At 41.5% G+C, this 24630-nt stretch overlaps 1 protein-coding gene across 3 annotated transcripts; it reads left to right on the forward strand.

Moving 5' to 3' along the window:
* Window positions 1-19961: 19961 nt before the first annotated feature.
* Window positions 19962-23996, forward strand: NUDT9 (nudix hydrolase homolog 9). 3 transcript variants are annotated; one of them, XR_015617847.1, is made up of 10 exons: window positions 19962-20145; window positions 20256-20330; window positions 20402-20458; window positions 21545-21627; window positions 21729-21787; window positions 22169-22317; window positions 22785-22922; window positions 23092-23258; window positions 23350-23460; window positions 23691-23996. XR_015617847.1 is itself a non-coding variant. In XM_087545686.1 (10 exons), exons 1-9 carry the CDS (start codon window positions 20065-20067, stop codon window positions 23443-23445), a joined length of 897 nt encoding a protein of 298 aa, XP_087401812.1. In that variant the 5' UTR covers window positions 19963-20064; the 3' UTR covers window positions 23446-23460; window positions 23604-23996. The 3 variants fall into 3 exon arrangements, 2 of the variants coding, with proteins under 2 accessions (XP_087401812.1, XP_087401811.1); XM_087545686.1 differs by having other exon boundaries at window positions 19963-20145; window positions 23100-23258; window positions 23604-23996; XM_087545685.1 differs by having other exon boundaries at window positions 19963-20145; window positions 23100-23258.
* Window positions 23997-24630: the final 634 nt, after the last annotated feature.

Consider the following 24630-nt stretch of genomic DNA (forward strand, 5'->3'; position numbering starts at 1 on the left):
ATAAAGCGGGGTCTCTGCTCTTTTTACATCATGTGTGTGCCTATAAGGATTTCTGCTAACAAAGCAAAATTTTGTTAAACCGGTCTCTGCAGCCGCACGGATACAAAGGGATTTCACTAGGGGGCTTGTTTGTTATCACACCATAGCTACACCTCTTGATAGGCGTTAAGCCATAAAGGAAATTATGTGGGGCCAAAGAGAATGTTGCACAAAGCACAAACTCAAACATGGGCACCCACTGAGCACAGCTCACAAAGTTACTTGGGGGCTCTTTGTGCAAAGCAACAAAGAGTTTGAAAGGACCCTTGTAATTGGCTATCAAGCCACGGCTTGGAAGCCTGGTGTATTCACCTAAAACCCCGGTTTAACCTGCCTTCATCAAGTAAGCCACTCCTGTCCAGGTAATCCTGGTATGACCCGCCGAACGTTTGACAAGTCAATCTTTTACAGACCCTGAACTTGTCAAAGTTAAAACAACGATTGGTTAATTGGAGGCCCATCTTAAAAGGCTTTGTTAAACGGTTTAACTCAAAGGCCTGGCAGCCCATGAAAAGCCTCGATTTGGAGCCTGGCAGCTCATAAAAAGCCTTGCATATTTCTTTGTTGAATCCTATTTGCTAAGTTTTCTGCCTTTATTGAGGTTCATAATATGTTCTGATAAACCGGTGTCTTTGGCCCGGCTTGACTTTCAACTACACGTTGTCAGTACATGATCAGGTACAAGCCGGCGTTCCTTACCCCGGTGTAGTTTGACTAAATCGCGAGTGCTATAAAGGAAACCCGGTGATTATTATATCCCGGTACGGTTTATTATCATAATACGGCGAAATAAGGACGGAGTTATCAACACTCCGGCTTGCTGTTGACACCTTTACCATACAAGCAGTTGGTCAACCAATGAGGTATGTTGCACATATTACTTTTTATACAAAAACTTTGATCATTCATCTAAGTATTGTATATTTGTTGAGCATCATAACCCGTCCAGTGGTAAACCGCTAGGATACTTTCAAGTTCTTGTATCCAGGAATACATCTCATCATGGGCAATGCATAAATAGATCCCAAAAAGTGGAACAAATTTTCACGAAGTGTCACAAAACATGCTCGATGGCATGACAGATAAAGGAGTATTTTCTATCCTATTACAAGAAGCTTTAAAGTGGCTACAAGTGCATAATTGTTTTTTGGCATTGGCATACATATCCGGTAAACCGGCTGCCGGTTTAAGACGCTTCGTCTGGACGGTTTGATGGTTGAGAGTCAGTTGGTGCGATCACTTCTTCTTCATCCCTCCCCAGACGCTGGAAATCAACCGTTGACCAATCGACTCCAGTTAAAGCTTGAAACACGGCCTCTTCATGGATAAGCTTGGAGGGGTTAATATCAGGAGCAAAGGTATGCTTACGGATTGGAGGCACAAGTTCTTCGACTACATGGATTTCAGCAGGCTGTCTCTTCCCTTCAGCAACATAAGCCGGTTGGAAATGAGACAAGTTTGTGTCCTCTGCCAGTTTGCTGGCTATTGGCCGCATGTCAGCCTTCGAAGATCATCATTGTCGAAGTTTGAACCGTCCTCCTTTACACCTGGATATCCTTTAATAATGTACTCTGCTTCAAGATCTGGAATCCATGCCTTGGCTCGGATTAGTGTGGTTAATGCGCCTGCTCTTGCAGCTGCCTTCTTCAGTTCGGTAATCCGAGCTGGTAACATGGTCAGCTTCTCAAGAGTTTCCTTTATCAGTGATGGTGCCGGTTTATTGTAAGACACAGTGCAAATAGCTCACTGGGACCCAAAGTACAGCTGTTCAATCAAGGTATACGCCGCTTTAAGCTTCATCCGCATATCTGTGCCCAGATGAGCAATACGAGTGCCTATTACGGTTTAAAATCAGCGTTCTGTTCAATGATAAGGTTCCATGAATTGGACAAACTGCACAAGGAGATACTTACCAAAGACAGCGGAAGTCATGGCGTTGATTTGCTATTTCAAGCCGGCTAGTTCATCTACAACTGGTTTCAGGGCTGCCTCGGCATCCTCAGCTCTTTTGGTTAAACTGGTTTTCTCAGTTTCCCAGTCAGCACGGTCTTTGTTAAAAGACTCTTTCAGCTTTTCCATCGCTGCCAGGGCTTCGGTCAGCTCCTCTTTGGCTTTTGCAGCTTCTGCTTGTTGGGACTTCACGTTCTCTTGCAAATCAGCGGTCTGGGCATCTCTATTGCTTAGTTCGGCCTACAACAGTGCAAAAATGTCAAACAACAGGATATATATTTTTTCTAAGTACAAAGCGTATAACAAGTTATACACTTCGTACTTGGGGACTAATGCCTATTTGCTCTGTTTCACTACATCTTTTATAAAGTCTCCAGCACAATGCAAGCATTATCCTTGAGACTTGGGGGCTAATGTACATCTGTTCAAAACGGACGCATGGACTAAAACCCGGATTACCTTGCAAAGCTAAAACGGCCTTTGGGGGCTACGCTAAGGAAAGCTATATCATTACATTGGTAAAGTATCGGCCTTGGTTTTCACTAAGGACCTAACATTTTGAGGGTCAGTGGGAGAAACTTAAAGTGTTACAAAGACCCGGTTTACGATTAACATCCTAAAACGGCCCTTGGGGGCTACTTGGGCTAGCATTTCAACTTTGGAATCAAGAAGTAAAAGGAGATGAAAATACCTCATAGCGTTCCTTCATCAAATTAACCAAACCGGCTTCATAGTCATGGTTTGAGTGCAGACGGTTTAAGAAACCGGAATGAAGCTCTTCAGCGTTGAGATGGGCATAACTTGATAAGTCAGTACTCCATTTTCTCTTTTCCCTAGCAGCACGCTCTTCTTGGGCGCTGTGTTGGGCCAAGATTACGGGATGGCCAAGAGAGCTGTGGCCCATGCCAGTAACAATAACATCATCTCCTTGGCCCTCAGTGGTTTTTGCGGGTGATGACGGAGTTTCAGTATCTCTCATCAGACTAGCTCGGTTTGGAGCTGCCGGTTCAGTGTCAGGCACGGCAGGGTTAGCTTCTGGTGGTTCATCAGTATTCCGATCTTGAAGGGGCGGTTCATCAGAGGCGGCTTCAGGATGAGGACCCTCTGGTTCACGAGTTTGGTCCGGTTCACCTCTCTGCTCTTCTTCAAAAACTGCCTAGTCTTCTGACGGTTTGTTGACCCGAGCTTTCTTGCTGGGTCTGGCTTTGGCTCTGCAAATAAATTAAAAGAGGGTTAGCATCTTATTCAAGATTTATAACGCATTGGAAAAAAGAGTTTGAAAACTTACCCAGCCATAGTTTTTAGAGGAGGGAGTTGGGTTACTGTCGACTCGCCAGAGGATGAGGGAGGTGTCACCTGATAATTTGAATCGAACGGATTAAGAGGTTGTCTGAAATAACCTACCTTGGGATAAGAATGGTCAGAAGTGGAAGAGACCTTAGACCGGCGCTTCCGAACCGGGGTATCAGGTATACCGGCCGAAGTGACCTGTTGGCCACTGTGCCGGGTTGTCCGGCGAGCTTCATGCTGCTATGTCTTCAAAATAAATGTTGGGTCCAAGTAAGCAAGAGGATGAGAAAAGCTTACTTTCCGGACTGCTTGATGGGTTTTTTGTGTTGGCATAGAGTCTGAACCGGAGGAAAGGGTAATTACCTCTACATCATCAGCTTGGCTGCCTTCTACATCCTCCTGATAAAGATCATTGTTAATGAGGTGCATGAAAAGGGAGCCAAGTGAGTCAAGTTCTACCTCAACTTCTGGATCATCAGCATCTTCATCAAGTTCCATGTTGATACGGTCAGCCGTTTTCCGCTTTGAGGTCCGCTTGACAGCTTTGGTTTTGGGACGAGATGGTTTGACCGCTTTATCCCCGGTTGGCTTTACCGCTTTATCTACGGATTTCCGTTTCCAGAAGGGATCATCACCCTATTCATACATAAACAGAAGAAGGATTACAAATTGAACAAGTTAAAGATATCAAAGATGAAAAGGAATTATAGTGCTTACAGTAGGCGGTTTGTTCTTAGTATAGAAGGGGTTCAAGCCGGTGTGACGACAGACTGATTCTGATTCATTCAAAATTTTCTTTACGCTTTCAGTGACCTCTTCATCGGTCACCTGAATGTTGATATGGCGTTGAGGGTCTTCAACATCACCGGTGTACTCACACATTAAACCGGGGCGACGGCTTAGCGGCAAGACGCTCCAAGATATCCAACAGCGCACGAAATCAACACCTATTAAACCGTTGGCCATAAAGGCCTGGAGCTTGGCGAGCTGAGGGGCATATTTGGCCCGTTCTGCACAACTTAAGCGTTGCGGCATCGGATGGGTGTTGGAAAGTTGGTGATCACGATAGCTTGGAAGGGGATTCTCATCTTCAAGAGAAGTATCTCTGCAGTAAAACCAAGTCTGGTTCCATTCCTTGGGGTGGCTGTGCAGTTTGGCATGAGGGAATTCAACTTCCTTCCACTTTTGAATTGAGACACCACCAAGTTCAGTATTGGGGCCGTTTACAAACTCTGTACGCCCGTTCAAATGAAAAAAGTCCTGGAACAGTTCAGCAGTGGGTTCTTCTTGCAGGTACGCTTCACAGAAAACTTGGAAGTTGCATATATTGGACACCGAGTTGGGTCCAATATCTTGAGGATGGAGTTGGAAACTGGCAAGAACATCCCGGAATTTTTTTGACCCTGGCGGTTTGAAGCCACGACCTATGTGGTCGACAAAGGTCACAACCTCACCCTGCCTCGGGGTAGGAGGATTCTCTGTTCCTGGAACTCGCCACCGGATCTCCGTCTTCTTTGGCAAGGTGCCGATACTAACCATTTCGTTCAATTGATCTTCGGTGATCCGGGAGCGGGCCTAGTTGCAAGCGGCAAACTGTTTGGCCATTGTGAAATAAAAAGCTGAAAAGGAAATGCCAGGTTACGAGTCAATCATGGAGGAGCAAAGATGCAATGGAATAAACATATACTGGTATGTGAATTTGCATAAACCGGAGACTAATATAAAACTGAATGACAAGGTCATATGAGGGCATACATGTGTTGTTAAACCGAACTATTACCATCAACATGCAGAAGGGTTGCCGGTTTACTAGGGGACTAATGGTATGAGATAGATTGTTTTTACAAAGGTAAACCGCCTAGATGGTAAAGAGGATACAGATCTTAGGCGAAGAGGGTTAAGTAAGGTAAAAACAGGTTTCACAGGATCACAGGGGCATTTTGGATCTACCACAAGTTAGGAAAAGAAAAAGATTTAGACCTAAAAGGAAAAAAGGTTGGTCCCGAAACAGTTCATAAAGGACTAGATCAGTCTTTTGCGCATAAGGGTTTGTGGTGGTAACAGAAGATTAGCCATGGCATAGGATACGTCAAGTGTGAAGTGTCCATCTATAGACTAAGGGGGAACAGGGAAGAACAGCACCGAAGCTCCGATGAACTTCAAAGAACCGTGAAGAACAAGGAAACCCTAATGGATCTAGAAAGGAAGGAGGAAAGGACTTACTGCGGCCGCGGAAGCAGCGGAGGTGTGCTGCGGAACTCTGGTACGAACAGGTTGATGCAGCGGCCAACGGTGAGGCAGAGGCAAGGCTTGACGATGGCGGCGGCGCTCAGGTGCGGATACGTCGCGAGGAAGAAGAAGGGACGAAGGGGTAACGGAAAGAAAAGAAAGGGGTCCTCTGCCCCTATTTATAAGGCGAAGCGATACACTAGTAGAAAAAGGGGCTTTTGTCCCGATTGGTAAGGCCCTTTAGTCCCGGTTTTCGAACCGGGACTAAAGGGTCGGTACTAATGCCTCTCCCCTTTAGTCCCGGTTCAATCCAGAACCGGGACTAAAGGGCGCGGCCACGTGGAGCTCCACCTTTAGTCCCGGTTGGTAACACCAACCGGGACTAAAGGAAATTTTATGATTTTTTTTTGAAAAAAAAATTTGAAATTTTTTTTTATTTTCAAATTTCTGAATTATTTTAACCTATAGTGTGTAATCACCACCCCTCATCACTGCTCAATTTATCCTCTAATCACCCCTCATCATTCCAAATCATCTAACTTCCCAAACGGTCACCCATCCTCCCACTCCCCCAGCCTGAGCACGCTTAACTTCCGGGTTCTATTCTCTCTCGTTTCCAAGTCTGCACTTGTTGTTTTCCTGACAATAGTAAGATGTCAATCCTATTAACCTTCATGAATTTTGCTTGAGCATGAAGTGACACATTTCACTGTTTGAGTTTGAAACTGTTTGTTTTAAAAAACAATAATTATTTAGTAACACTAATATTTCTTGAATAATTAGTTTGACCATTGTTTGACCACAGTTTGACCACAGTTTGACCAGATTTGACCAAAATTCAAAATAACTGAAATAATTATTTAGTAACACTAATATTCTAGAATAATTAGTTTGACCATTGTTTGACGACAGTTTGACCACTGTTTGACCAGATTTGACTAGTAATTTTTTCGATTTTTTCCACTCTAGATCATAAAGCCCCGTAACTTTTTTTCTGTTAGGTTTTTGAGGATTTTGAAAATGTTTAACGGGGTTTCCCCAGTTAAATTTGGATGTAACTTTTCGAGTAGATGATTTTTCATATAAAAAACTTTTTAATCCGAGTTCGTATGCAAAAGTTATGCCCATTTTACAAATTCCAGAGAGATTTTGCAAATAAAGTCGAAATTCATATTTGTAAATTTTCCCAACAAGTAGACCACATATCACATGGGAAACTTATTTTATTTTATTTTATTAACATTTCAATCGTTTTCTTTTGTTTTTTCTAAAACTGGAAAGGCGGTCCACGAGGGGGGGGAGTTTGAAAATGGGACCTTTAGTACCGGTTCGTGCCATGAACCGGTACTAATGCCTCAAAACCCATTAGTACCGGTTGGTGGCACCAACCGGTACTAAAGGTCTAACCTGTAGTCCCGGTTCGTGGCACGAACAGGGACTAAAGGGCCCAGGTGAACCGGGACTAATGCCTTAGCCGCACGAACCGGGATAAATGCTCACATTAGTCCCGGTTCTTGACTGAACCGGGACTAATGGGCTGACCCGGCCTGGACCAAAGCCCTGTTTTCTACTAGTGATAAAACGGCAAGTGCGGGAATCGAGGAGCTCAAAAATGGATAATTAATAATGGTGTCGCCTCGATGACTGGATACACATTAATGAAGGTAATCCTCAGCTTCAACGGGTAGATGATGTCAGGGCGGTTTATCATGATCCTGGAGTATGACGTCACGGTGGTTTACAAGATCAAAGTGAAGATGCAAGGGAGGGATTTTTCTAAGTATTGAAGATTGACATGAACAAGTTCAAACCAATCTGGGGCCTAATGTTGGGGATATTACTACTGGACGTAAACCGGCCAGGAGTAGCCGGATTAGCTTTACAAAGATTAGAAGCCCATGAAGATGGAAGAATGATGGCGCTTTACGAAGGCCCAAGGCCCAGAGGCAAGTTAAGGCCTGTAGATGTAAACCGACTTAATTGTGTAACTTGCTTTGTAAGATAGGAAGTGTGGAGACTGAGCCGGACATGTTTATGATCCGGTTTCGGGACTCTGTAAGTCGGCGGGCATCAACCTGTGTATATAAAGGGACGACCCGGCAGCGGTTGAGGGATGGACAACAACTCGAGAGCCAGACAAAGCGGATTCGCTCCCTGGCCTTCGAAACCCTAGCAATACCAATCACAACTAGACGTAGGCTTTTACCTTCATCGAAGGGGCTGAACTAGTATAAACTCCCCGTGTCCCCTTGTCCGGTTTAACCCCTTTAAGCTAACCCATTGCGATGGCTCCACGACTAAGTCCTTTCACAAGGACATCTGCCGTGACAAACCCACGACACATGGTAAAATGTTATTATATAATCTCTCAAAGGTTTTGACCACCATATCACGACAATATCCTCTGTTTTTGTTTTGGATATTTTTCTATAGCACGCCTGAGAATATGTCGTCACAAGATTCAGATGGAGATAGCGATTCTGCCTGGGAAACTTCCCTCCTAAAGGGGGAAATCGAAGCCATCGTCATCACCAATGATCCTCTCATCGTCAGAGGGTCAATCTTCATCAACATCTTCACCAACACCATCTCATCTCAAACCCTAGTTCATCTCTTGTATTCAATCTTTGTCTCAAAACCTCAGATTGGTACATGTGGGTTGCTAGTAGTGTTGATTACTCCTTGTAGTTGATGCTAGTTGGTTTATTCGGTGGAAGATCATATGTTCAGATCCTTAATGATATTCAATACCCCTCTGATCTTGAACATGAGCATGCTTTGTGAGTAGTTATGTTTCTTCCTGAGGACATGAGAAGTCTTGTTATAAGTAATCATGTGAATTTGGTATTCGTTCGATATTTTGGTGAGTTGTATGTTGTCTTTCCTCTAGTGGTGTTATGTGAACGTCGATTACATGACACTTCGCCATTATTTGGGCCTAGGAGAAGGCATTGGGAAGTAATAACTAGATGATGGGTTGCTAGAGTGACAGAAGCTTAAACCCTAGTGTATGCGTTGTTTCGTAATGGGATGATTTGGATCCACATGTTTCATGCTATGGTTAGATTTATATTAATTCTTCTTTCGTAGTTGCGAATCCTTGTGAGAGGGGTTAATAATTAGTGGGAGGCTTGTCCAAGTAAGGACAGCACCCAAGCACCGGTCCACCCACATATCAAATTATCAAAGTAACGAACACGAATCATATGAGCATGATGAAAAATAACTTGACGTTAATTCCCATGTGTCCTCGGGAGCGCTTTGATTTATATAAGAGTATGTCCAGGCTTATTCTTTTCTATCAAAAGGATTGGGCCACCTTGCTGCACCTTTGCTACACTTGTTGCTTTTTACCCGTTACGAATTATCTTACTACCAACCTATCTGTTACCGATAATTTCAGTGCTTGCAGAAAATACCTTGTTGAAAACCGCTTGTCATTTTCTTCTGCTCCTCGTTGGGTTTGACACTCTTACTTATCGAAAGGACTACGATCCCTTATACTTGTGGGTCATCAAGGAGCTTTTTCTTCAGTCAGCCTCACAAACAATGGTAATCGCTACAGCACACTGATGAGACCCAGGCATGCCAAAGAAAGCATGCCAAATACAAAGATCGTGTGATGCAACAGATTCAAGAATGGTGGTGGCTTCTTAACATGACCCTTATATTGCCCTTGTAAAGCCTTCGGTCAATTCTTCCATTTTCAATGCATGCAGTCAAGAGATCCATGCAAACCTGGCCATCCTCTTGCTTCTGAGATTGCCAAGAGCCTCTCGATGTCTGCCATAGTTGGTTATGTCAGGTACTGAGGTCCGAACAGCTCGAACACGACAGTTGCAAACCTGACCATGGCATCTCTGCATGTGCTCTCAGATATCTGTAGGTACTTGAGCTTCCTACGAATCAGCAGCCATGCATATGCAAGCATCCAGAGGGCGGTCGTGCACTTCTGGTAACCAAATGAAGAAGCCAATCGTTCCCACGACGTCTTTCTTCAGGATGAAGTATTCATCGTAGGACCGGCCACCGTGGTACAAACGATCGAAGACAGTCTTGCACATCCGAAAGTGTCGGCGAAAATGGTCAGCAAATAGTGCATCAGGGGCAAATTAGTCAGTCATCAGTGTCAAATGGTCGCGCGCTCTATTGTGGCTGAGCACCCGATAACCCTTGATCGAGCCCTTGAAATTCAGAACATGCTACTCCGCATGCTCCGCGTCTTCAAGGACCGCCTGCATCATCGCTGTCTCATCGGAGTACTCCTCGTCCAACGAGCCATCGGACGACTCAACATACTACTCGTATATGTACTCCAAATCGGAATCCATTGCTAGAAAGAAGAAGGGACAACCGTTTTTAGCTCCGACGATTCATTGAACAATTGTTGGGCATGATGAGAACAGCAGTAGTGGATGGTACCTGACAGTGCGGTTGGAGGACAGGAGTTGAATGGAGACGGAGGAGAAGCTAGGTGGAGCCCTGCTGGAGTGCTGGAGGTGACGGAGACGTAGAGTTCCGGCAGGGGTAGGTGTGGCATAGTGGCCGAGGTGGCGGAGTGGCAGCAAAGCCAAGAGAGAAAGAAGAAAGAAGAGAAAAAGAGGAGGATGGAGTCGCGGGGTCCGGGGAGGGTTTTGGGTGGGCCGGGGGTGTTGGATCCCTACGTTTCGCGTGTCCGGACTCCTGCAAAGCTCCCCACCTTTTATCTTCGGTTTGCGGGAGAAATCATGTCCGAATCGCCCAGTGGACCGATACAGACCTGCGTTGGATGGCTTCCGCGGTCCAGACAACATGGTGCGAACGGATGCGGGTGGTTTGCAGGTCCGCCTTGGAAATGCCCTAACAACACTCATATTTGCTAAGTGTTAGAAAAAAGTATGAATTAATAGTATAAAAAATATTATTATATATCCTATTCCTACCATATGGAGAGCGCTTTTTACGCTATTGTACCTTCAATTCCTTTAGAGTCAAATACACCATGGGTACCTCAACTTGTCCGGTGCCGTTACTTTGGTGCCTAAACTTGTAAAATACACAAAACTGGTGCAGTAACTTGTCCGAGCGTTCAAATACGGTGCCTCCGTCCGTATCCGGGCATATGCCCTGCCCACATGGCGTGCCAACGTGGCATCGGCCCACATGTCAATGGGTGTGAGAGGAGTGTCATGGTTGTTTACAGAAAACTCCTTGTACTTTATATAATTTTCACAAAAGCTCTTGACATTTTATTTAAATACGTCAAACTACATCGATCCCACATATCACATCTAGGCCTCGCATGTCAGCACATGGAATAAAATAGTAACAAAAAAAGTTCCCGGCAGGATTCGAACTCAGTACAAGGGCGAACAGCCTACACACATGTGCTAATCACTACGCCTATAATAGTTGACTGTGCAATATCCTAATACGCTTCTATTTTACCAAGAAACTGGGTGAAATAATAAAGAGAAATAAAAAAGGAAAAAAATGATTTGTTTGAAATTGAAAAAAATTAAGAAAGTCTCACGTTTGAAAAAAAGAACTATTCAACATATTACCTGCCATCAACTTAAAAAAAATTAGTGCTTTTAAAAAAATCATCATATTTTTGGAAAATTCTCACATGTATTAATAAATTATAAATGTATTTTTCAAAAATGTATGCCATGCATTCAAAAAAATTTACAACATCTATTTCATAAAATGTTCAATGTGTATTAAAAAATTTAGTGTAAAATTATTCTTACATTTCTACAAACATGTGTTAACACATTTATAAAATTTATTGTTTCTACACAATGATTTTTAATACATGTTATACAATTTTCAAAATATAACATTGTTGATTTTTAATAATTATGTATTCTAAAAATACAACAAAGATACAAAATAATCTGCATGCTTGTGGTCCTGAGTGAAGATGCAAAACAAATTTGTAATATTTTATAATATATGTTGAATTGTTTAAATCAACATAAATTCTAGAAAAAGTTCATGGTTAAATCTTTGAACTACAAATAATAAAAAATAGAAAAAAAATGTAGATAGACAATCACATATTGATAATTAGTGTATTTTAATATTAAAATATTGTATATCATAAAAACCAAACAGTAACTTAAAAAACAGGATAAAAATTACAGAGCGATGGATAGACTTTCTAGCTAACAACTGTACATAAAGTACTATTTGTTTTGGTGGCTAGCGTGCGTACTAGCTATTTAACCTTGGATGTAGCAGGGTCGAAACCAATTCAAAGACGCAGTTTATTTTTATTTTTCCTGTTATCGGCATATACAGAACAAGGGCTTATTTGTGACTTTAATTAAATCTTAGGGGATTTTTTACACACAAAAACTCGGACGCATTTCACCCAACACAGGCATCGCTCACACCCACTAACATCTGGGTCAACCACCAGTTGTCACTCCACGTGGACAACACATATGGTGGCATATGGGCGGAGGCACCGTATATGCACCGTGCGACAAGTTATAGCATTATTTTTATGTATTTTACAAATTTAGGTACTAAACTGACCGTAATGGACAAATTAAGGCACGTGTGATGTATTTAACTCATTCCTTTAGGTCAGTCATTTTGTTATCAACACAGCAACGAAGTCCCAGGATCCTCGGTGACACCACAGCTCGAGCCCTGCCATACGCGTCTACGGGGCTACGACGCCTAGCCCTGGCATTAACGTAGGTGATCCAATAGCTTTGCGCCTTTGCCCTAGTGGAGCATGATTTCTTGTGCTCAAGGTATGAAATGAACACCTTGGAAGTGCGCATGCGACCGAAACCATAATGCAGTGGGTGGAAACAAACAAACATTGCCGTACAGGAGGCTCTCTTCATTGCTATTTACTGTATTTATAAAACGAAAACCGAAATATAACATGCAACGACTGTGGTCGGTTTTTCTTGTTTTTTTAACTGAAATATAACCGAAAGGCGCAAAAGGGAACGGCGCAGAAGGGGTTAACCGCTTTCGTTTCATGATTCAGGCTAGTCATAGTGGGAGTAACTTAGCTTGGTGGGCCATAAATGGCAGCCATGGTCAAGGAACAAGGCCCTTGTGGCTAGTGAACATCACCGATGGAGTCCCTGCTCTCATGTAAAAAGGAAGTTTGAGTAAAATACATGCAGTACTCGATGTACTTTAGAACAAAATTGTAGTAACACTGGTACCCTTAGTATATATCTTTCACCACACTAGCATCTGAAGCTATACAAATCTGCTAGAGTTGTAGGTCGATGGCGAGTGCGAGTACCTCTGAGAGACCATGGCTTTAGGAATTGTTGGGTCAAGTTACATTACTTGCGACAATAGCATAAGGTCCTGCATAAATGCACCTCCAATCACGACAAACATCGGTTGTGGACTCTTTCATTCAAACTTTAGCAACAACCTCATCAATATTTATCTTGGCAGTGCCCTCGGGAGGAGCAATACACTTGGGAACTTGAGGAAGGCATGTTGTGACCAATGGCCTACATGCTTGCTGCGGATTAGCCTCAAATCTGACAATAGCTTGGAAATAAAGCAAATAACTGATGCGTGACTTTGGAAAATATTCTCATGTATAAAGTAACTTTGGAAACTTGAGGTCCTGCATAAAGGCATGTTGGGAACTTGAGGAAGGCATGTTGTGACTTTGGAAATGAAGGTAGTAACTTAGACTATGACACTAGTCTAAGTTACTCCCCACTATAACCAGCCTCATGAACATCAAAATATATCTCATGCTACATGAATACGTTGACCACAAAATAATGACAATAATAAATGATTTCTTTAAATCAACACAATTTTTTTGCCACACACGCTCCCTATCTTTCTGCTATCAACTACTCCGTATTACCAAGTACGGGGAACGACGCAGAAGGAGTACCGTTTTCGTTTCATGATTCATGAACATCCAAATATATCTCATGCTACATGAATATGTTAACCACAAAATAATGACAATAATGAATGATTTCTTTAAATCAACACAAACTTTTCTCTTTCTAACAAAAAAGAAAGAAATATATTTTTTATAGATGCCAAAAAGGTACTTGCGTGGCAATATTCATTATTTTCAAAACAAATACAAGACATATAAGACACTGTACGTTAAAAAATAAGTTTGATGGAGTCTACCGAAAGAAATATTTATATCTATACTAAAAACACCTAAAAACATATTTCATGATATGTTGACTGCTAGTGAGTACTTTGTTTTCTTAAGGAATAGCCATAAATTCTTCACTTTCTCACTGAAAGGATGAAATAAAAAAAATTGTGTGTTCTCAATCGTTGGATTTCCTCTCAATCACATCCGGCCTTCCTTATGATTGTTACGCCGTTGGAGCTGGTAGACCATAAATCAGTGGTGGATGCAGGGACAGGTGTACCGGATTATTCTTCAAAATAAGTTCTTTATTTAAATCAACATGAATTCTTCACTTTCTAACAGAAAAATACTGAAATTAAAATTTCTAGGGAAGCATAGGCTTATATTTAGAGACATTGCAAGTTTCACATCTTTCCGGACATTCAACCCATTAGCATTTTCAGTAGTTGGATCTTCAATTTTGTGCTTTTTAGATCATTGGAATTACTCTCAATCACATCCGGCCTTCCTTATGGTTGCTACATCCCAGGGCTTGGTGGGCCATAAATGGCAGCCATGGTCAAGGAACAAGGCCCTTGTGGCTAGTGAACATCACCGATGGAGTCCCTGCTCTCATGTAAAAAGGAAGTTTGAGTAAAATACATGCAGTACTCGATGTACTTTAGAACAAAATTGTAGTAACACTGGTACCCTTAGTATATATCTTTCACCACACTAGCATCTGAAGCTATACAAATCTGCTAGAGTTGTAGGTCGATGGCGAGTGCGAGTACCTCTGAGAGACCATGGCTTTAGGAATTGTTGGGTCAAGTTACATTACTTGCGACAATAGCATAAGGTCCTGCATAAATGCACCTCCAATCACGACAAACATCGGTTGTGGACTCTTTCATTCAAACTTTAGCAACAACCTCATCAATATTTATCTTGGCAGTGCCCTCGGGAGGAGCAATACACTTGGGAACTTGAGGAAGGCATGTTGTGACCAATGGCCTGCATGCTTGCTGCGGATTAGCCTCAAATCTGACAATAGCTTGGAAATAAAGCAAATAACTGATGCGTGACTTTGGAAAATATTCTCATGTATAAAGTAACTTTGGAAACTTGAGGTCCTGCATAAAGGCATGTTGGGAACTTGAGGAAGGCATGTTGTGACTTTGGAAATGAAGGTAGTAACTTAGACTATGACACTAGTCTAAGTTACTCCCCACTATAACCAGCCTCATGAACATCAAAATATATCTCACGCTACATGAATACGTTGACCACAAAATAATGACAATAATAAATGATTTCTTTAAATCAACACAATTTTTTTGCCACACACGCTCCCTATCTTTCTGCTATCAACTACTCCGTATTACCAAGTACGGGGAACGACGCAGAAGGAGTACCGTTTTCGTTTCATGATTCATGAACATCCAAATATATCTCATGCTACATGAATATGTTAACCACAAAATAATGACAATAATGAATGATTTCTTTAAATCAACACAAACTTTTCTCTTTCTAACAAAAAAGAAAGAAATATATTTTTTATAGATGCCAAAAAGGTACTTGCGTGGCAATATTCATTACTTTCAAAACAAATACAAGACATATAAGACACTGTACGTTAAAAAATAAGTTTGATGGAGTCTACCGAAAGAAATATTTATATCTATACTAAAAACACCTAAAAACATATTTCATGATATGTTGACTGCTAGTGAGTACTTTGTTTTCTTAAGGAATAGCCATAAATTCTTCACTTTCTCACTGAAAGGATGAAATAAAAGAAATTGTGTGTTCTCAATCGTTGGATTTCCTCTCAATCACATCCGGCCTTCCTTATGATTGTTACGCCGTTGGAGCTGGTAGACCATAAATCAGTGGTGGATGCAGGGACAGGTGTACCGGATTATTCTTCAAAATAAGTTCTTTATTTAAATCAACATGAATTCTTCACTTTCTAACAGAAAAATACTGAAATTAAAATTTCTAGGGAAGCATAGGCTTATATTTAGAGACATTGCAAGTTTCACATCTTTCCGGACATTCAACCCATTAGCATTTTCAGTAGTTGGATCTTCAATTTTGTGCTTTTTAGATCATTGGAATTACTCTCAATCACATCCGGCCTTCCTTATGGTTGCTACATCCCAGGGCTTGGTGGGCCATAAATGGCAGCCATGGTCAAGGAACAAGGCCCTTGTGGCTAGTGAACATCACCGATGGAGTCCCTGCTCTCATGTAAAAAGGAAGTTTGAGTAAAATACATGCAGTACTCGATGTACTTTAGAACAAAATTGTAGTAACACTGGTACCCTTAGTATATATCTTTCACCACACTAGCATCTGAAGCTATACAAATCTGCTAGAGTTGTAGGTCGATGGCGAGTGCGAGTACCTCTGAGAGACCATGGCTTTAGGAATTGTTGGGTCAAGTTACATTATTTGCGACAATAGCATAAGGTCCTGCATAAATGCACCTCCAATCACGACAAACATCGGTTGTGGACTCTTTCATTCAAACTTTAGCAACAACCTCATCAATATTTATCTTGGCAGTGCCCTCGGGAGGAGCAATACACTTGGGAACTTGAGGAAGGCATGTTGTGACCAATGGCCTGCATGCTTGCTGCGGATTAGCCTCAAATCTGACAATAGCTTGGAAATAAAGCAAATAACTGATGCGTGACTTTGGAAAATATTCTCATGTATAAAGTAACTTTGGAAACTTGAGGTCCTGCATAAAGGCATGTTGGGAACTTGAGGAAGGCATGTTGTGACTTTGGAAATGAAGGTAGTAACTTAGACTATGACACTAGTCTAAGTTACTCCCCACTATAACCAGCCTCATGAACATCAAAATATATCTCATGCTACATGAATACGTTGACCACAAAATAATGACAATAATAAATGATTTCTTTAAATCAACACAATTTTTTTGCCACACACGCTCCCTATCTTTCTGCTATCAACTACTCCGTATTACCAAGTACGGGGAACGACGCAGAAGGAGTACCGTTTTCGTTTCATGATTCATGAACATCCAAATATATCTCATGCTACATGAATATGTTAACCACAAAATAATGACAATAATGAATGATTTCTTTAAATCAACACAAACTTTTCTCTTTCTAACAAAAAAGAAAGAAATATATTTTTTATAGATGCCAAAAAGGTACTTGCGTGGCAATATTCATTATTTTCAAAACAAATACAAGACATATAAGACACTGTACGTTAAAAAATAAGTTTGATGGAGTCTACCGAAAGAAATATTTATATCTATACTAAAAACACCTAAAAACATATTTCATGATATGTTGACTGCTAGTGAGTACTTTGTTTTCTTAAGGAATAGCCATAAATTCTTCACTTTCTCACTGAAAGGATGAAATAAAAAAAATTGTGTGTTCTCAATCGTTGGATTTCCTCTCAATCACATCCGGCCTTCCTTATGATTGTTACGCCGTTGGAGCTGGTAGACCATAAATCAGTGGTGGATGCAGGGACAGGTGTACCGGATTATTCTTCAAAATAAGTTCTTTATTTAAATCAACATGAATTCTTCACTTTCTAACAGAAAAATACTGAAATTAAAATTTCTAGGGAAGCATAGGCTTATATTTAGAGACATTGCAAGTTTCACATCTTTCCGGACATTCAACCCATTAGCATTTTCAGTAGTTGGATCTTCAATTTTGTGCTTTTTAGATCATTGGAATTACTCTCAATCACATCCGGCCTTCCTTATGGTTGCTACATCCCAGGGCTTGGTGGGCCATAAATGGCAGCCATGGTCAAGGAACAAGGCCCTTGTGGCTAGTGAACATCACCGATGGAGTCCCTGCTCTCATGTAAAAAGGAAGTTTGAGTAAAATACATGCAGTACTCGATGTACTTTAGAACAAAATTGTAGTAACACTGGTACCCTTAGTATATATCTTTCACCACACTAGCATCTGAAGCTATACAAATCTGCTAGAGTTGTAGGTCGATGGCGAGTGCGAGTACCTCTGAGAGACCATGGCTTTAGGAATTGTTGGGTCAAGTTACATTATTTGCGACAATAGCATAAGGTCCTGCATAAATGCACCTCCAATCACGACAAACATCGGTTGTGGACTCTTTCATTCAAACTTTAGCAACAACCTCATCAATATTTATCTTGGCAGTGCCCTCGGGAGGAGCAATACACTTGGGAACTTGAGGAAGGCATGTTGTGACCAATGGCCTACATGCTTGCTGCGGATTAGCCTCAAATCTGACAATAGCTTGGAAATAAAGCAAATAACTGATGCGTGACTTTGGAAAATATTCTCATGTATATTCTTCCTCCGTGATGACTAGATAGCGCACATTGTGAGGAGAACCATGTTAAACTACTTATGATTCATGGTCTCCTGGAGATGAAAAAGTCATCCTTTCGCATTTGTACATAAGTTGTTGCATAGATGCTCTTCATATGTTTGTTAAAAAGAGCCCAGGTTCATATCGAATACATTCTAACAGAGATTGCTACCATGAGTCGTCCACTGCGTGGCAAATTGAGCACTCCATAGTGGTTGTAATGTTCTTAAGTTGCAATTTGTGCCCGTACGTAGCAAATGATTAGTATGGCGCCACACAGAAAACACATACATTCGATGAGGTTTGATCTTCCATAAGGCCGTCCATGTTTTTTCTGTGTTAACAGAACTTGATCGGAACCTTCCTTCAAGCCGGTCCTCATGGACTTTTTTTCGAGACCAAGGTTGTTTACACGCGATCTTTAGAGATGGCAATATTATATATGGATCCTCATGGACCTTTTCTACCCATGGATTCTCATAAGCCACGGAATCACATGTTGAACATTGATTCACAACTTGCTTCATGGACACTCATTTGACAAGTGGGATGGACATACCAGGCACTCGTATGTGATGCATTCTTGCCGGGATTTGACAGCCAAAGATCTACGGGGTTGCGGGGTGCCGGTTGTGGCCAGAGAGGAAGGGAAAGGCAAGAAAGTGAAGAAGAAGAAATTGTTGGATTCTTTCCGGGATTTGACAGCCAAAGATCGACGGGGTTGCGGGTGCCGGCCAGCATGGAGGTGATCACGGGAGGCAAGGAACAGCGGTGGGGGTGGCTCTGACATGCAAGTGCCCGAGCAATAGAGAGATGCGGCCACGCTCCAGGGAGGGAATCTTTTTTTGGGACTTTCTTTTGCTCTCTCAAAATTGTGAGGCGGCCGACACTTCCCCTAAATTTTTTGAGAAGTTGAAAGATTTGAGAGTCTGATTAGTTACATCTTAACTGCTCATAAAAGATTCTGTGAAGTTGAGCCTTTTAAGAGTTCACCCACAGATGCTTCGAAATCACTAGTTAAGGGGTAAACTACCTCATCCGGTGGCGATAAGTGAGATGCACTGCACATGCGGCATTTGTCACGACCTAGGAGTTTTGGTTTCTTTTTAAGATTCATTTTTTTTCAAAACATCTTATCTCATGAACCGTGTGTCCAAACCACGAACAATTTTCACCGTTGCATTTCTCATGTCGCAAACTTTGAAACTTGATCATAAATTAATATGTTTAGATGAACTTTTTTTGAAAAAAGGAAATAGAAAAAATCAAACCAGGGAAGAAATAAAACTAAAAAACCTGTGAAAAACCCAGAAAACCGAAAGCACAAAAGTGTCTATTTTCCACTTTCGAGAAGCACTGTTGCGCTTCACCGTGAAAGCACCCCCACAGTTATACTTTTCACCTTTTAAGGAAGCACGCGAAAGCACGACTGTGGGGGTGCTTCACGGTGAAGCACGACTATGCTTCTCGAAAATGAAAATGTAGACTACTCGTGGATAGGACATGGGCATGATTTATGCTCATGGGTACGCCAAACCCAACGCAGTTATATTATTGATGGGTTACATACTGAGCAGTTGTATGTAAGCTGTGCCCCACCCCTAACCATATTGACATCTTAGTGGTTGGCGTCTCCACTACACATGGAATTAGAAACTACGTCATCATCATTTGATGTTCTGTTGCAGATATGGGCATGAGATGAATATCTACGCGATGGATAGGATATAGGTAGGATCTTATCCTGATGCGAAACATATGTATGGGTATGAGATTATTGTACCCACACCATACTTCCATTGTCATCCTTTAACTTATGTTGCCCCTTCTTTGGCTCAACCCGTCATCCCAAAATTTACATTTTATTTTAGGAACAAAACTTTACTGTTTCTATTCCATTGTTTTGGAAATCCTGCGACCCAAATGAGCCCTCATTAGTGTTTTAAATATTTTCAGTATTTCCGGCCTACGGGCTTAGCCCACGGGTCAAAACTAGGGCCTGGGCCTGACCCGGTTTGTGCCATTTCCTCATACTCCCGTTCCTCTTCCAAAGCTCCCGGCGGCGGCGGCTCGCAACCTCATCCCGCCTCCACCATCGCCACATGGCCGCCGCCGCGTCAGCAAACCCCGGCACAGCGTACAAGCTCCTCCTCTCCTGCCCTGAAGGCCTCCCTCGATCCCGAGTAAACTCCCCCCCCCCCCCCCCCCCCCCCCCCCCACACACACACACAGGTCCGATTCCGCTGCAGATTGTGCAGATTCTTAACTAACTCAGTGTTGCTGCCAAACGAAGGTTTCTGTGAGGTTTGATCCGTCCATCGACCGGATTCCCCACCCGGACGCATCCCTGGAAGAATCTATAGGCGAGGTGGTGTGTCTAATCGTGTGTGTGTTCGCTTCGTGTCAAGGGCCATTGTTCATCCTTTGTTCGTCTTGCAGATATGGAATCAAAGGCTCCAGCAGAACCCATCGCTGTACAACGGTACGAAATTTCGGGTATGCATAACCTCCGTACGTATGTATGTATTCTGGCAGCCATTTATCTGCTCTAGTGATACATGTATACACTTGATTTTGGCAGAGATGAGTGCACACTTGATTAGTGATAAACAATTTTACACATAACGCTGATAATGTTTCTTCCATTTTTAAGTAATTTTGATTTAGAAGTCTGCTCTATGCCAAATTGGTACCGACAAGAAAACTGTGCAATGTGGTGGAGTGTTTCATGATGACTAAGAACAATTTATGCTTGACGTGAATAATTTCTTCCATGCTAAGTAGTAATTTAGGAGTCTGCTCTATGCCAAATTGGTACTGACAAGAAACCTGTGCAATGTGGTGGAGTGTTCATGAGGCATATAATTCTTTTGGAACATAGCTGCACTGGAGTTGGTTAAACATAGGGGTTCCCTATGTTTGATACTCAGTACCGTGATTTTTTTCTCAAATAATTAATCTGAACTCCAGTCTCGTGGGTGATCTCCCGCCCTTGACTGTTTCGCAAAAAGATGTTGCAGGTCATTCAGATGCCATAAAATTGGATCTTTACTTTTCTTTTCCTTTCCCTATGGTGAACATGAGTTAGCTACAAGTTTTAGTTATGAACTTGCTTAGGGCATCTCCAACAGTTTGTATGTTAGCTTGTTGGTAAAATATGTCATGCCATCAACCAACACTTTAACATACAACAACTCCAATGGGTTGTATCTAGTTTGCCCAATAGGATGTGAGATACTAAATAAGGTGCTCTCTCATTCTACATTGGAGCTTGTGCAAGGGGTGTTGGTTCATGTACATACAACCTTCCTCTCTTTCCTCATTTATTGTATGACACATCATCAAAAATCCTATGTGGCAAAGTCTACCAACAACTATCTTACAACCATTGGAGATGCCCTTAGTGTTCCTTTTACATCTGAACTTATGCCATTGCAATATATTTCTTTTTAGTGTTCCATTTATAGTTAGAACAAGCCATTACGACTTCTACTATGCTGTTTTTATCGGTCTTCCTTTATCCCCTTAACTGCATTTCCTTGTGCTAGTATTCATACCCTTGGTCGCCCTGACAAATTTCAGTATGGAGGGCATGCCTTGCACCGCAGTGATGAATCAAATCAGGAGTACTGTGTCTCACTTCATTTGGGACTCACAGATTATAGGTTTGCTTGATCTTTCTTATCCTATCCGTATAGCTATGATATATTTGATGTTTCCGGCGCAACACCTCTATCTAACATCTGTATTAACTTACAAACAACAGGACATTTGTTGGAACAAACCTCAGTCCACTGTGGGAGAAGTTTTTGGTCCCCTGTGAAGGTAAAAGTTATCTAGAAGTTAGAATCTTAGATGCCTTCGTCACATCTTCCTCTTGTAGATCAAGGCCTTTTTGCATCTTTAACTTTCGAAAGTTTTAGTTACATAGTCTCATGAATTTATATTTCTTTCATTGCTCAAGCCTGTACAAATTTAAATGCATAACAAATTTTGCCCCACCTTCATTTTCCTTTCCATGCTCGCATGTGTTGCTGTATCATTAATCATTATGAAGAGATATTGATGATCACCGAATGATTAATTATTAGTCAACTTGTCTCAGTACTTTGACTGCTTAATTGCATAGTGCAAATTCTTTGTACAGAATTATAACTACGACGAGTCTTGACCAAAATAGTTCATCTTTCATTCTGATCTGATTAGATGACTCTGTGTGTTGCCAACACATGTCAAATCCACTGGGAAATGGTGCAATCGTTGAAACATCTGATGAAAAAATTATTGTATTGCAAAGGAGCAACAATGTCGGCGAGTCTCCTGGACACTATGTTTTTCCTGGAGGACATTCTGAGGTAATATCTTAAGAATGTTACAATATTGAGCACAGTTAATGACAACGGTATTTGTTTAAAGAGATCCCAAGTAGAGACAAAGCTCTAGGATGTGTAACTTTGGTAGGCTGGATTGTTTAGTTTAATTCGTTTTTCTTTGCTAGAGACTAGCATTCATGTGTAAAGTGCTTGTCTTTTGTTCCTCTTAACTTTGTAAATATATTCTCCAATGAGTTGGGTCCACCCATTACTTGAAAAACAAAATGCTCTGAGTATAATCACTCTTTTTCTTTCAGATACCGAACAAATTTACTTGAGGAGTAATGTATACTTGATAATTTAGAACTTGGAAAATGTTGACTTAAGACAACAATTGAAATTCTTGAAGTAGATATATTTTATTTAGCAGGACTGGTGGGCTTGTTGTTCGAGTGGTCGATCTGTAATATTCATGTTTCTTATTATGCAAGTTCGATTGTTTGTATCAGCCACAAGAAGTTGGAATCTTGGCTCATCAAAATGACGAAAAAGATGTTGCTGGTCTCACTGAAAGAATTTCTGATGAAATGTTTGACGGGATCATCCGTGAAGTAGTTGAGGAAACTGGAGTTCCTGCTAGTTCACTGGTAATTAAATCACCAACACCCTTTGCCTCGCATTCCTAATTACTGCATCACTAGTGTCAATTACCACATCAGAAGGGTACTTTGCAGTTGATTGTAATTACCATGCAAAGAAGATTTCTGCAACTGCAGGATTTTCTTGGATTTTGTTCTGTTAACTATCCACATTTAGTTTTGCAGACAGAACCCATTCTCATTGGAGTTTCTCGACGAGAAACGAATGTTAGGCCAGCAGCATTCTTTTATATGAGATGTAACATTGATTCCAGCGCCATAACTGAGCTTTATGCTAGAGCTCAAGATGGTTATGAATCCACTAAGCTCTATGCAGTATCGCTGGTGAGCTCACCTATACTAGCAGCACTCCTCTCCTGGCTTTTGGATTCTTGTAACCGTTGTTCATCTAATTGGTGGTGTTTCTGAATCACAGAAAGACTTACGAGATATGAGTCAGCGGTTGCCTGGTTGCCACCTAGGGGGTTTTGCTCTATATGAACTTATGAGGAACGCTTCGGAAAGTTCGTGAACGAACCAAACCGATGTAAGTGTGCACTTAAGTCTCAGTTTTAATCCAAACTACACCGATGCTTATTTTGTGAGATATCTCTGCATGATTGCTTAAATCGTTTCTATAGAATAGTCATGGAGCCTTGCGGCCTCTGAACAATCTTGTCCTACTGCTAGATGCCAAGCAGTATCATAGTTTGTTTCGCAGGTGAAATTCATGTAATCCTTCTCATTGTGCCAAACTGATCTTTCTTCTGCAAATAGGCTGAGTTCTTCAGAGTTCAGATGGAAAGAAATCGAACACACGAACCCGATAAAGATTACTGAGATTCAGATTAAAGATGATCAAGAGCATTCTTCTGTAGACTATATGAGATGTGTCCGTCTTCGTCCGGCATTGTTCTTTTTCGTCTGTTTTTCGTGCTGTGCAGTGCAGGAGTGTAACCAGTATTTATTTACTTCTATTCCTGGAATTCTGGTATGTAGCGCGGTAACAAAAATGTACGACTAATCCCTATCTATCGAAGAACAAAACAAGCTAGTAACTATGGAACTACGTTTGTAAGTTTTGCACATGGTGGTGATATGTCGTTCATTTTCAGCAAGTTCTTCCAATCTGGTACACCTGCAAGAAAACAACATATGCTTTCATAGTAGGGATGGATTGATGAGCTGCTCGGCTTGTTAAGCTCCTTCTTGTTAAGGCTCGGCTCATTTAGTTCGTTAAGTTTAATAAGCAAAAAAACATTGTTCAGCTTTGTTCATTTAAAGCTTGTTAAGACCGTGAGTCCTCGTTAACAAACTATGATGTGTTGTAGCCTACAAGATGACAGTGTGGGCGTAATTTTTACGTAGGAAGATGGTGATTACATAAGGAGGTGTGCGAGTTTGTTGGCTCCTATGGTAGGGATGGGTCGATTTGATTTGATTTGATTTATGGGTTGAGGTACCACGAAAATATTGTTATGTAAGATAAGAATATGTGTCCTCTGTACTAACAGCTTAATTAACAAGCCGCTTGTGAAACTCGTTAGCTTGTTTGTTAAACCCATTAAGTTTATCGAGCTAAGATGAGCAATTGGCTTCCTTTATTAAGAAGCGAGCTACAAGCCTAATGAGTTGAGCTATCAAGCACCAATTAAGCTCATGAGCTTTTGGTCTTTATCTGGCCTCAGATATGATGTGTCTTTATGTAGCCCTCTCT

This window comes from Triticum urartu, chromosome 1A, assembly GCF_056163025.1.
Source record: "Triticum urartu cultivar PI428250 chromosome 1A, HENAU_Tu73, whole genome shotgun sequence".
Classification (NCBI taxonomy): domain Eukaryota; kingdom Viridiplantae; phylum Streptophyta; class Magnoliopsida; order Poales; family Poaceae; genus Triticum; species Triticum urartu.

Coding starts and splice junctions, on each gene's coding strand:
- NUDT9 (XM_087545686.1), top strand. CDS start 20,065: ATGGCCGCCGCCGCGTCAGCAAACCCCGGCACAGCGTACAAGCTCCTC. Junction 21,628..21,728: donor TTGGGACTCACAGATTATAG/GTTTGCTTGATC, acceptor TACAAACAACAG/GACATTTGTTGGAACAAACC. Junction 23,259..23,349: donor AGCTCTATGCAGTATCGCTG/GTGAGCTCACCT, acceptor TCTGAATCACAG/AAAGACTTACGAGATATGAG.